Genomic DNA, 13,172 nt, shown 5'->3' with positions numbered 1-13,172 from the left:
AATGGTCTGCTCAGTAAATGCTATCGAGGAAATGATCGACAAGGTACGATGTGATGGATGCAAGCGGCCAATCCAATAAATGGCCTCGGATTCGATTTCAGGTTCGCAGATAACTTCTGCCAAATGGCCATTCTGGAGTTATTATTGTCCTCCCAGAGTCCCCAAGTTTTAACTGCTATTGATGAAGTAAGTGCCGGGAAATATACGATTCGATACGCCAATACGTCAAATCGTTGGGATGAAAAATGAATGCCCTCGGATTTTTTCATTTTAATTTAATTTATGAGTACGACTTGAGATTATTCTCTTCGATTTTCGAGCTTCGACATGTATTAATTTTGCTCAACACACTTAATTTTCTCGGCGACTCAAGATTTTCCAGTAGAATTAGATCTGTTAACATGCGGGAAGTAGCGGCTAAAACCTCGCCAAGTACTTTCTACCAGAAAAAATGGTTGAACGAGAAAGGTGAAAAAATTCTCAATTACATGCTGTTTTTTGTTGTTGTTGTTATGGGTAATTTGTTAAGAAATGTTATTTGACCTATTGTTGGTGCAGGAGGTTTTAAGAAGCGAGATGCTTTCAGTTTCTTAAACATGACGGGCGAGAAATACGTAGCAGCTGATTCACCTCCATTAATGAAAGCTGGGAGGGCATACTGGCAGCTGAGGGAGGGAATGAACATATACGGTGTTTGTGGCAACGTGGAATGTTTAGTATTTGGGAGTTGTGTGACCTTTCAAGTGGAGAATGGTAGATTAGGGTTCGGCACTTTCAATATGAAAGAGAAGATGTCATCCCGTTTCCTGTGCCCCCATTGCAAGAAAGCGTGTAATGGTAAGGCTACAAGTTTTTACAGATGCAGGTGGAAGTACAAGGGTGTGGCACTAGAGTGGGATGGGAGTCATTATGTCTCCGTGAAGAAGCGCGGAGGTGGTCTGGCCAATATGACCGATGCCTATCTCTCCTGCAACTCTCATAAGTCGTTGACAAAATGGATAAAACTGAAGATTGTGGTGGAAGGTATTCAAGATTCACAACTTGTAAACCTCTATTCCTCTTCTTCCGATAATTCAGAATCAAAATTATCCTCCGATGATGGGGAGGAGGACTCGGAAGAGTCGGAGTCGAGGGAAGATATTGAAGATTCAGAATCCCAATCATCCTGCACGGTGGAGGAATCGATGTCGTCAGACGACTCGGACTGTTCCTAGTGAAACAATATTCATCCTCGTCAGAGGAATAAGCGTCGGAGTATATAGGGTAAGGGGCACGTAAAGCACGTTATGTAACCAACCAATTTTGAATGATATTTTGTAACTACTTATGTGTGAGATTTTGTGCTTTAATACACTGCTCAGGTTTTTGTATCTCATTGTCGTCTTCATGAAAGATGATGAAGAATGGTGTGATAAAGATCATAAATGCTGTGGTATCAGATGTAGTTTTTAATTTAGATTTTTATGGGTATAATATTTTCTATTAATGTAAGTATGTTATGTTTCCATGTTTATGTCTCTAGATATTTGGATAACAGTATTTAAGTTTTCACTTCTTATTATTATAGTTATTTTTTAAAATATATAAAAGTTTAGCATTTCCCAATAACTTGAAAATAATAACTAAAGTTACTAATTTCCAAATGAGTCAAAAAAAGAAACTGTGAAATGATGAAATTTTTGGTTTCTATTACATCATTTGGATTTCAAAGTCATTGTCATTTGAATTTTTTTGCACTTAATGTACTCTTTTAATCATAATTAATAATTTATTTTTAATGTGATAATTAATTAAAATTATCAAATGCACTTAATGTATTCTTTTAATCATAATTAATAATTTATTTTTAATGTGATAATTAATTAAAATTATCAAATTGCAAATAACTCAAAAATGAAAGAGTGAAAGGATGAAAATGGTTGTTTTATTACATTTTCATTGTCATAGGAATATTTTTGTGCTTCGTTTACTTTTTAGTTAAGATATTTTATTTAAAAGTTATTGATTGATATTTAAATGTTGAATGGGACTGTCAAATTCCAAATAACTCAAGAATGAAGTGGGGAAATGATGAAAATGGTTGTTTTATTACATTGTCATTGGGATATGAATATTTTTGTATTTTGTTTATTTTCTAATCAAAATATTTAAATTAAAAGTTTAGATTAATATTTAAATATTGAAGCGGACTGAAAGAAAATGTTTATTTAGAAAAAGTTCAATATCAAATGGTTTAATTTATAAATATATTATAATAAGAAAATGTGTTTATTAATTTAGATGAAATTAAAAAAAATATAATTTGAAAATGTGTTTATTAATTGAAATGGTATTTAAAAAAAACTATTATTTGAAAATGTTTATTAATTTAGATGACATTTAAAATATATATATATATATATATATATTCTATGTAAGGCTAATTCTATTAATAAAAACAAAAATATAATTACATCGAGGCCCAGCTTCAACCTCTGTTGCTAGAGTTTGTCAAGAAGGTCTAAACTGCCCAAGATTGGGGAAACCAGTTTGACATGGCAAAAAGACCAATCATATATCTTGGGACTGTCACCAAAGGAAACCCATACATAGGACTTGGATCCATGTTTTGAAGCAAAACCCTGAAAAAGATTCAACACAGCACCACCAGAAGCAACAACAAAAAGACAGACCTGGTCAATCATACAAACAGCAAAAACAAATATAAATATTTAAAAATATTAATAATAAGATCAAAAATTATTTTATGTTTATTTATTATAATTAAATATAGATGTTTAATTATTAAATTTTTGTTAAAAATCAATTTATCTTTGTTGTGTATTGGAGATATGATATTAATTAGAATATAATTTATTTGATGTTCTTTTAATATATTTTTTTAGTGAATAAGTTATTTGAAATATTATAAAAATTTATTGGAGTTATAAATTTGTGTTATGAACTTTATACACTGTCCATAATTGTTTTGAATCTACATATATATTCAAAAATACATTTTAAATAACAATTTAATAAAAAATTAAGAACTTCACCATCTAATTAAATAAAAATAAATTTCAATAAATATTTTTTTGTACATCATTTAAATGCGACAATAGAGCCATTGAAAGCTGTGTCAACCTATCTTGTGGTTGCCAAGAGTAGAATCACAACGAAAGCCTTTAGCACCTACATGTATGGATGAATGAAAGAATAATACTCGGTACGCTGTACATGGATAGATGATTGGTAGTGGACTATCACGAAGGCTGTGGAGATAATATTTAAAAATAAACAATTTCGTCATTTTCTACAACCGCATAAACAGGCTTCTCCAACGTGAAAATCAAAACTACAATGAACTGGTTGGTCGTTAATCGATGGAGTGCCACTGCCCAATCAGAGAATCATGCACACAGGCCATTCAGCGTAGGCAACGTTTCCAACCGGGGAAATATACACACTCTGTTTGGTGTGTTCATTTATATTTAGTATAGGTATTTGGAAGGAATTAATGTATGCTAATGTAGTGTGTAGTGTAGTGTGTAGTGTATTGATGTATTTTATATAGTTTGAGTGTGTAGTGTATTGATGTATTTTATATAGTTTGAGTGAGTTTAATAGTTAAAAATATGTGTTTTATAAGAGGTTATAGGTTCAAAACCAGGGGTAGAATATGTATATTTTGTAGATTTAGTAATCAAATTCCTGAGATGGATCTTTTTTTCCATAAATAAAAAGTCAGTCTCATATACCAGTTTGGTGTCTGGTGTGCTGTGACTAAAATTATATAATGATAATATATTATTTTTTACCTCCAAATAAATTAATAAGTATTTTTTTAATTTTTTAATTACAATGAAAATATATCATATATATTTTTAATTTATAACTGTTTTTTAAATAAATCTTTTTCAATATTATAATATTTAAAATTTCAATTTCAAGATGAATTTTTATAGTTTTTATAGACAATAAAAATTAGTAGTATCAATTTTTTTGAATTATAGCTAATTATAGTTTTCTAGTTAATATAGTCAATCATGAATAGCCTTAATTATTTATAGTTAAGCTAACTACAATGACTGAAATTGTATCACAGTCAACCAAAATCAATAGTCAACTTAAATTAATGAAAAATAACCAAAATCAATTAATGGTCAACAATAGTCAATCATAGTTAATCATAAAAAATCAAAATTGCTTATAGTCAACTAAAGTTAACCAAATTTAATAAAAGTGAGTATAGTTAACTATAACTAACCAAAGTCATCATAACTTAATCAAAGTTAAAGTTAACTACACTAAAGGTAACTAAAGTTAACTACAATGTGTCTAAGTAGAGTAAATTAGCCACATCTAATGATAGTCAAACATAGTTTACCAATGTGAGTCATGCTCACTTATAACCAACTATAAAAATTCTTATTCACCTATAATCATCCATCATCAACATACCAATGTCTACCAAAGTTAACTAAAGTTAGCCATAATCAATATTGAAGACAATCACAATAGTCTAGGATCAATCATAGTTAAGAGGACCAACCATAGTCAACAATGTCAATAAAGTCAGCAAGGCTAACCATTGTCAACCATGGTGAACATGATCAATGAGTGTTGAGCAATATAATTTTTGGCTAGATCATAATTTTTAGTTGTTTAAATTGCATTTCCCTCAAAAACTCCAAGGCACTAGAATTATGTAAACTTCAACTCAAATATGCATTTCCAAGAAATTCTTGTGGGATTTGGGGCAAAATTAACTAGAAAATGTGCCCCATAAAAGACAAAAATATAGAATATTTCTAGTGTGCTATTTAAATTCATGAGAAATTGGTCAATTGAAACTAATATCTCAAAATCAACCATAATGAACTATGGTCAAACTTTTTACAAGTATAAACCACCATAGTCAACCACCCTTAACCATCATTAGACTTATTATAAACTTAGTCAGCCTTGGATAACATGATTGATATGATTAACCATAGTCAACTAAATTCAATAACAAGTAACCATACTAAAGATAAACAATTATACTTAACAATTGTGAACTGTTTTCACAATGGTCAACATGATCTAGTAAAGTCACTGATAATTATTATAGTAAACAATGGTTGACCATAACCAATTATAATTGACTTCTGATAAATGATATTCTACCACAATGAATTATAATCAATGATAATTAATAGAGTGACTTATGGTTAATTAATCTAAAATAAAGTACAATGCATTGTAAAAAATTATATTTAACTTTAATCAACCATGGTAGACACTGTCCATCCATATTTAATTATAGTCAGTTATAATTAAAATCTAGTAAACAAAAATTAAAGTTAAATAATGAATTGTTGTTTTAACCAGAACTAATAAACATAAAAGTACTTCACAATATAAATCAAATTGTTTAATTTAAAAAATTATTAGAGTTAACTCAATTATAACTTTATTATTATTATCATCAATTAAAAAATTAATATTTAAGTTAAATGTATTTACATTCAAATAAAAACATGTAACAAATTCTTGACTATGCATATTTACCCTACTTTATCATAAGACCACGACTTCTTAACAGAATTGAGACTAAATGAATCTCCATAATTAAGAATCTTGTTATTTTTTAAATATATATATTTCACTTGCATGTTAATTTCTTATATAATTAAAAATAAAAATAATTTAAACTTATATCATAATTTATTTCATTTTTATAATTTAAAAAAATAACAATATAAAATTTATATAAATAAATTATTTAAAATTGATTTAATAATTGAAATTTCCCCTTCCAAATCAATTTTTTAACAAAAACTTGCATAAAAATTAAAAGAAAATCAAACCTGACAAATAGAAATCTGTCTGCATCCATGGTAAATAAACAAAGCATCAGTGACCAAATTCGTATAGGCATGACAAAGGAAAAATGGAGATTTCTTATTTAAGAATTCTTTATTGATCCTAGGGATCCGTGTGAGCCTGTGTGTTTAGAAATTCTCGATGAATTTTTTTATTTTTTTTCGAAGTGTTTATTTTTATGTGATAACCCCCAGCGGGTTCACCACGCAAAGGACCACACACCACATGAATTAACTGCGAAGTTTAAAGGACCACACACCACTTGACTTAAACTGCGCACTGCGCAGTTTAATTAGTTCTAACTTGATGGATTCAAATAGAATTGAACCCACGTCTCATAACATGGCCAAAACCTCGCAAAGAGGGTTCAATCAAACTAAATTACCCATCATAAATAATTCATGATTAATCTTTAGCTCCACAAAATTCGTTCGCAAGTCCTATACCATTTAATGGGCATTAAAGTTTTGGTGATGGTAATAAATAAGCATCAAAGTCATAAATGCACCGTCAAATCGAAAATATTTTTAATTCTGGAGTGCGTTCTATTAAAGTTTTTCTAAATTTTTGGTTTTATCGATGTTGACAATACAACTGGATGGAGAAGAAATAAAGACTATGTGACAGCGAAGCTAGGGAAGCTCATTAACTGAGGTTCATGTTTCTAGGTGGAGGGAATCATTTCATTAAACCTGAAATCTTGGGATACTAAGACATCATTAGGATTCTAACTCTTTGGTGAAGATTTCTTAATTAATTAAGCGTACATCATTAGGATTCGAACTTTTTGGTGAAGATTTCTTAATTAATGAAGCGTACTTCATTGATTTTGTCCAGTTGCCGCCCGGAAGGCGCAGCTATTTAAGCGGTTAGTGCAACGGACATTCATTCAAGGGTGGCTGAATTTGTATGTCATTGGGTGTGCGACTGAGGTGTTGGTGGTAAGGTATTTGTCTGCTTTAATTTTTTAAATGAATTTTTACTATTTATTAGCAATTTCTATATTTAAATTTTCGAGTCTCAATATCTGTGCCAAAAGATTTTGGTTAATATTTGGGGAATATGTTTTGGATTAATGGGATCAATCTTGTGAAGGTTAACGTCAATTTTCATATTTTTCAAGGGTAGTTTTGAAGGAGAATTAAAGAAATAAGTTAATAATTTTTTATTTTTTATTTTTTTTATACAAAATGTGTAATATTATTACTTCAGGTTTGTTTTATATGAATATTTTTTTTTCCATAGAAAAGCGGTAGCTTTTTATTTAAAAAATGAAAAGTTACACAAGCATATGCATTGAAGCATTTTCAGAAGTTGCCCATTGGGCTCGAGTGCTTTTGCACACAATGCGATGTAGCGAGGCTACCATGCATTTAGAGAGAATGAAAGAAAAGAAAAAGGAAGGGAGGAAATGACAGAAAAACTGGTTCCCGGGAGTGAGTAGAGGACTCACACCTCATGTTTTTCTCCCCTTCTTCTTTTCGACCTTGCGCCGCTCTCCTTGGGTGGGCTCGATCGCTGCTAGAACTAACTGCGTTTCTGCTTTCTGTGGAGCTGTATCCTTGTTTGAGTCTGAAGTATCTGAGGGGTGATGCCGTTTGATCCCTCCCATACTCAGATGCTCGCTTGTCTTCTCTCCCTGATTTGAATGGAGTTGTGAAACCTTGTTGGGTGATATGTTTTCCTTTTAGGTCTCCTTTCCTTGGATAGGCTCAGTATTCTTTGTGGGGGTAACCTCCTCCTCTGCTTCTGATTCGTCGTCCTCTGAGTCAGGAGGGGGGAATTGCCACCCTTTTCTCTGCTTCCCTTTCTGCTTTTTTTTACTGTTTGCTTTCTTGGCTTCTGGGCATGTACTTTGCAAGTGTCCTGTCAGCCTACAGATTCTGCATCGGAATGCGGTGTTTTCGTAGTCTAGTCCTTGCAGCCAGTTTTGTTGCTTGTATACCAGCCTTATACTTTCCAGCAGTGCTTTACTTAGATCAACTTCCACACAAATGCATGCAAAGGTGTAGATTCTCTCATCAATCCTCTCCAGATCTGTTTTGATATATTTCCCTATGTTGTTCCCCATTCCTTCCAGAACTCGTTCATTCCAAAAGTGAAGAGGAAGGTTATATAGGCAGACCCAGACCGGCGTTTTGGAGACAGTCATTTTGTTTGGATCAAAATCTGGAAACCATGGGGTCATAAAAAGACCCGATGTTCCCCAAAACCAAGGCCCTGCATTGATGATTGTATCTCTGTCTTCCATGGATGTGAACTTAACAATGAAAAACCCCTTGGAGCATAGATGTATATCACATTCCATGGTCCAATTGGTGAAGATCCAGTGAAATAGATCCATTGGCTTTGGCCAAAAACTGTTAAATCGGCAGATTAGGGTCTGTGTTTCATATGACTTAACAAAATCTTCTAGTCCTGTAGAATCAAAGTTGAGGGTTGGGGTTTGCCCTCGCTGATCTACTATGTATGGCCTAGGTGTATGTCCACCTTGATCTGGAGGGGACCCTAGATCTCTGTTACCCTGTAAGATATTTTTGTAAGAGGAGCCTCCCTTGGGTTGTTTCTGAGATGTTGTCTTTTTCCCCATGTTTTATATGAATATTAATTAGGGTGTATTTTTTATTTATTTAGTTATTTCTAAGTAATAATTTTTATATAAATATAAAGACATATTTATATTATACCTATTCAAAGATAATGATGGTGGTAATTTGTTGTTCTAACTAGTTATATTTTTCCTGATCCACGGGAAAAAAAAAATCCGTATAACAAAATTTACTTTTATAAAATGCACGTGTATGTTGTTTAATTTGTTCAAAAATGTGATTATATATATATATATATTTTCAGAAAGAAAAAAATGAATATATCATATTGAGATAATATAAAAGTCCAGATTATACAAATAAAAACTGAAGCGCTGATAGGTCTTGATCTTTTAACACAAGGACTGATGTAAGAAGTATAGCAAGAAAGACAATTCCCCCACGAGGGAAGGAAAGCATAATAACAGATATAGACAAAAAAAAACAGAGATGGATACATCATATCACATATTCTATGTGCATCACCCCGAAACTATGATACTAGATCACAGGCCATTAACCTCAACCTGTCAAAAAGGTAAACAACACAACAGATGAAGGAAAAAAAGCCGAAGAAAAGAAACATCATAGGAGGGATCATAAGCCGGGAATGGAGAAATCCTGAATGAAGTAGGAATTCTCACTATCTTCAATCTTCAAGGACCATGTACCTGCATCAAGAAGCAAACCCTGTTTCGACAGGGAGTTCGCTCGCTGATTCTGAGAGCGACAGATGTGCTGAATAGATTTATCTTTTATGAGATCCCAATAATATATAATTCGGGCCATCCAGCCCGCCAGGTGAGGGCATCTGTTGTGGCATGACCCCAAAGCATGACCAATTACAAATTTTGAGTCACCAAAAATAGAGATAGCCTGAATATCACAGAAGGAACAAAATGCAAGGAGGCCTGCAAGGGCCCTCGCCTTGGCCAAACTGTTTGTGCCATTACCCCCATTCCAAGAAATACTGTATTTAAGGTCTAAATCCATGATTATGAGTACCCCGCAACCACAAACGCCCTGTTGCTCAACACCATCAAAAAATTCACATGGAGGACATTTGTCTATGCAGCTATGTGACTTACTGATGTTTTTTTTTTCCTTTTGGGTTGATTCGAAGGCACAGCTTCAAAGGATGTTATTATCTGTTGAACAATTGACAGCAAGGGCATCTTTGAGTCTTCGAAGATTTTGTGGTTCCTCCATTTCCACAAAAACCAGGGGACAAGAATAACCATAGACCTCCATTGATCCTTTTGTCCACTCCACCAAAAATAAGCTTCCTGAGATTAATCGAAATCAGTGGGGGGGAAACCGTATATGCTTGCCAAAGCTTTCCAAATTTGCAGCGAGGATTTACGTTTTAAAAACATATGGAGATTGGATTCTTCATGAGACTCGCACATAGCACATCTACTCAGGCCATGCCAACTCCTTTTCTTCAAATTGTCCCATGTCAAGTTTTTATTTTGAAACACCAACCATGAGAAGAAAATAAGCTTTGGAGGGCACCTTGACTTCCATAACAGCAGAGGAAAAATCGAGCCAGCAGAAGGATGCTTAGAACCAATCATATCCTTGTAAATATCTTTCACTTGGACCGGCAAACAGGTATTTGGAATAGCCCACGACAGATAGTCAGCTGTGGAAGAACGGTGAAAGCCGAATGCAGACAACGACGCCTTAAATGAAAGCCATAGATCAGCCAAAGACGCAGGCATGCTAAAATCGGAGGATTCTTTCCAGATAGGGATTGGACCATGCCACTCAGAAATGAGCTTGTCCCAGGTAAAAAAACCAAATCTATGGAAAAACATAATAAGCTCCCGTGGCATAGCTATGCCTTGCCGACCACCCATAATAGGATCTAAACCTATAAGGATATTGTTGCCTGATTGTAAACTCCACATTAGATGTTTTAAGAAATAATTCTCAATCTTGCGGAAACTGAGCCAGATGGCCGAGCCATATTTGGCTCCAATCCTGCGTATTCTGAACCAATATTCTATGCCCTGCCCTTTCATGTATTTCTTTTTGATGGTGGAGCTCCACGGGCCTTCCCCAAAAACTCCTCTCCACAGAGATTTGCAAAGGAGAGCTTTTCCAAAAGTTCTCATGTCCAACAATCCCCATCCTCCCATATTCTTGGGCAAGGAGAGCATTTCCAGTTTAACAAGGTGATATTTTTGCTGATTAGATCTGCCACCCCAAATAAAGTTAGCCGAAATCTGATTCATTTTGAGGATGATACTTGCAGGGAGGTAAAAAATATGAGCCCAGTAAACAGCCATTTGTGTTAGCACAACTTGCGTTAAGATAACTCTTCCTGCTAAGGATAAACACTTGAATTCCCAAGCCGAGACTTTTTTATAATATCTGTCCGTCAACCACTGCCAGTCTGCTCTGGAGTAATTATTTGCTTTCAACTGAAATCCCAAGTACTTAAAACCATCTGAGATCGGTTTCGACTCGATTCCAAATAGGGCAGAGATCCAAAGCACCGTTTCCAAATTGTTGTCATTGTGGTAAAGGGTGGATTTTGCCTTATTAATATATAACCCTGTGGCTTTTTGGAATCTGTATAAAATGTCTTGAAGGCAGATCCACGACATTCTGCAAAGCATTGCAAAAACTAAAACATCATCAACAAAGAGATTGTGAGAGATGAAATTATTCTTACAGATCTTTACGGGCTTGCATCTATCTTCTGAGACCGCCTTGTTAATGTGAAGGCTTAGAGAATTCATAGCCAAGATGAACAGAAGAGGGGAGAGGGGGCAGCCCTGGCGAAGTCCTCTTTCAGCCAGGAAAAAAGGAGTAAGCATACCATTGATAATGACAGCATAATTCACGTTTTCCACGCATGCCATGATCCAGCTAATAGATCTCGAATTAAGGCCAATTTTCGCTAGTAAGCACCTTACAAAGCCCCAGTCTAAGCAGTCGAAAGCTTTTTGCAAGTCAATTTTAAGAATGGCGGCATCGGACTTATATGAGAGCATAGAGAAAAGACATTCCTGAGTATTGGCGACGGCATCCAGGATGTTCCTGCCCTTCAGAAAAGCATGTTGGTCCTTTGTAAGAAAGGTGGCTAAAGTCCCTTTAATCCTTTCAGCAATGATCTTTGTGATGATTTTAAAGGAGATGTTGCATAAGGAAATTGGCCTGAAGTCCTGAAATGAATCTGCCTCTACTTTTTTAGGGATGAGCGCAATTTGAGTTGAAGTTGTAATCTGATGAATGCTCCCTGAGATTCTGGAAGCCTCAACCATCCTCAGCAAGTCCTGTTTGATAATATCAAAGAAGTGAAGGAAAAATTCAATTGTCCAGCCGTCTGGGCCAGGACATTTGTCTTTTTTAAAGGCCCTTATGACATCCAGGAGCTCATTCTCTGTTATAGGCTGAAGAAGACTTGCATTCTTTTCATCATCAAACATTTTAGGAAACAGGTCGATACCCCAAAGAATGTCCGGGAAGCTACATCCTTCTTTTCTGCTGTATTGATTTTTAAAATATCTTACAGCTTCTTTAGATATGTCTTGCTGTGAGGTAAAAAAAACCCCCTTGACCATCGCTTATTTTCCATATTGTATTTTTCTCTCGCCTAGAATTTGCAAATTTATGGAAAAACTTAGTATTCCTGTCACCTTCCTGCAGCCAGGTTATCCTGCTTTTGAGCTTCCAAAAGGCTTCCTCTTGCTTAAGGATGTTCTGTTTTTTCCTTTCCAAATCTTTGATTCGGCATCTTGTGCTAAAAGAGAGGGAATTTGCATCCAGATCCTTTAAGATACTGTCAAGCTCCATCTGAATTTCTTGATAAGAGGCTCTGTCCCTGTGTCCACAAAAATGTGATTATATTATAACTAGTATAGGTTTAATTTATATGTTTCTTTGTTTTTCATGAAATGTTGGTATATTTTAATTTTTTAAATAATTATATTGTATTATTTTATATATTTGTTACGTAGATAGGCGCTTTCCTTATTGGAATTGGGTATTTTAATCATTTTATTAATTAAAAAAAGTCTACTAATTAAAAAAACTGATCTTAGAATTTAAATTTAAAGATGCCAATGTATTCTCGTTGTTGCCACAATATCAATGGATGTAATTCACACCAGATGCCAATGTATTCTAGTTGTCGCCACGATATCAATGGATGTAATTAACACCACTAACTTCCATGCGTATCTAAATCACATGATTAAATTTTGTTTAAATTAGTTTTTTACAAATCTTGATTAAAAGTTTACCATGCCATTGTTAATTGACACCTATGAGGATTACCGAGAATGGGAAGACTACAAAATGTTACACATACACTTGTCATGGTAGTGGAAAGGTGTATTTTGGAATAAGATGATTATCCGTTTCAAATAACAGGTGTCCGTCACTTTCATTAACCAATCCATCAATTTCACCCCTTCATTATGTTTTATCTACTAGAGCATAGTTCAAACTCCAATGAATCAAAATCCAAATTCTCTTTGCTATTAAACATCATGATATATTTTCCATGTGAGAAATTTGAAAACATGCACACACTCGGGTTTGTAGAGTAAAAAGACAGATTATATGAAACCCTGAATTAAAATATCATCAACCTATGATGATGAATACCTTTAATTTTTTCCCTGGATGTTGAAAATTTCAATTTGTATGAAGTAAAGATACATATGATGATGATGATGATGGTTAACGTCCACTCGGACGAAAATTTGGTCTGTCAGACCT

General features: G+C 33.9%; 1 protein-coding gene across 1 annotated transcript; it reads left to right on the top strand.

The window, feature by feature from the left end:
• Window positions 1–375: 375 nt before the first annotated feature.
• Window positions 376–1,335, top strand: LOC149185999 (uncharacterized). Its single transcript, XM_089412535.1, has 2 exons — window positions 376–468; window positions 559–1,335. The coding sequence occupies exons 1-2, from the start codon at window positions 402–404 to the stop codon at window positions 1,212–1,214; spliced, it is 723 nt and encodes a 240-aa protein (XP_089268661.1). The 5' UTR covers window positions 376–401; the 3' UTR covers window positions 1,215–1,335.
• Window positions 1,336–13,172: the final 11,837 nt, after the last annotated feature.

The sequence above is a fragment of the Pinus tabuliformis genome, chromosome 3_1, assembly GCF_031772625.1.
Source record: "Pinus tabuliformis cultivar Carrire ecotype Pingquan chromosome 3_1, CPIR1, whole genome shotgun sequence".
NCBI classification, from domain to species: domain Eukaryota; kingdom Viridiplantae; phylum Streptophyta; class Pinopsida; order Pinales; family Pinaceae; genus Pinus; species Pinus tabuliformis.
This window is presented reverse-complemented; position numbering and strand designations above follow the sequence as displayed.

What these genes read in the sequence shown, in the direction of transcription:
- LOC149185999 (XM_089412535.1), top strand. Translation starts at nt 402, where the DNA reads ATGCGGGAAGTAGCGGCTAAAACCTCGCCAAGTACTTTCTACCAGAAA. An exon ending in AAAATGGTTGAACGAGAAAG is followed by an intron (nt 469 to 558) that starts GTGAAAAAATTC and finishes TTGTTGGTGCAG; the next exon opens with GAGGTTTTAAGAAGCGAGAT.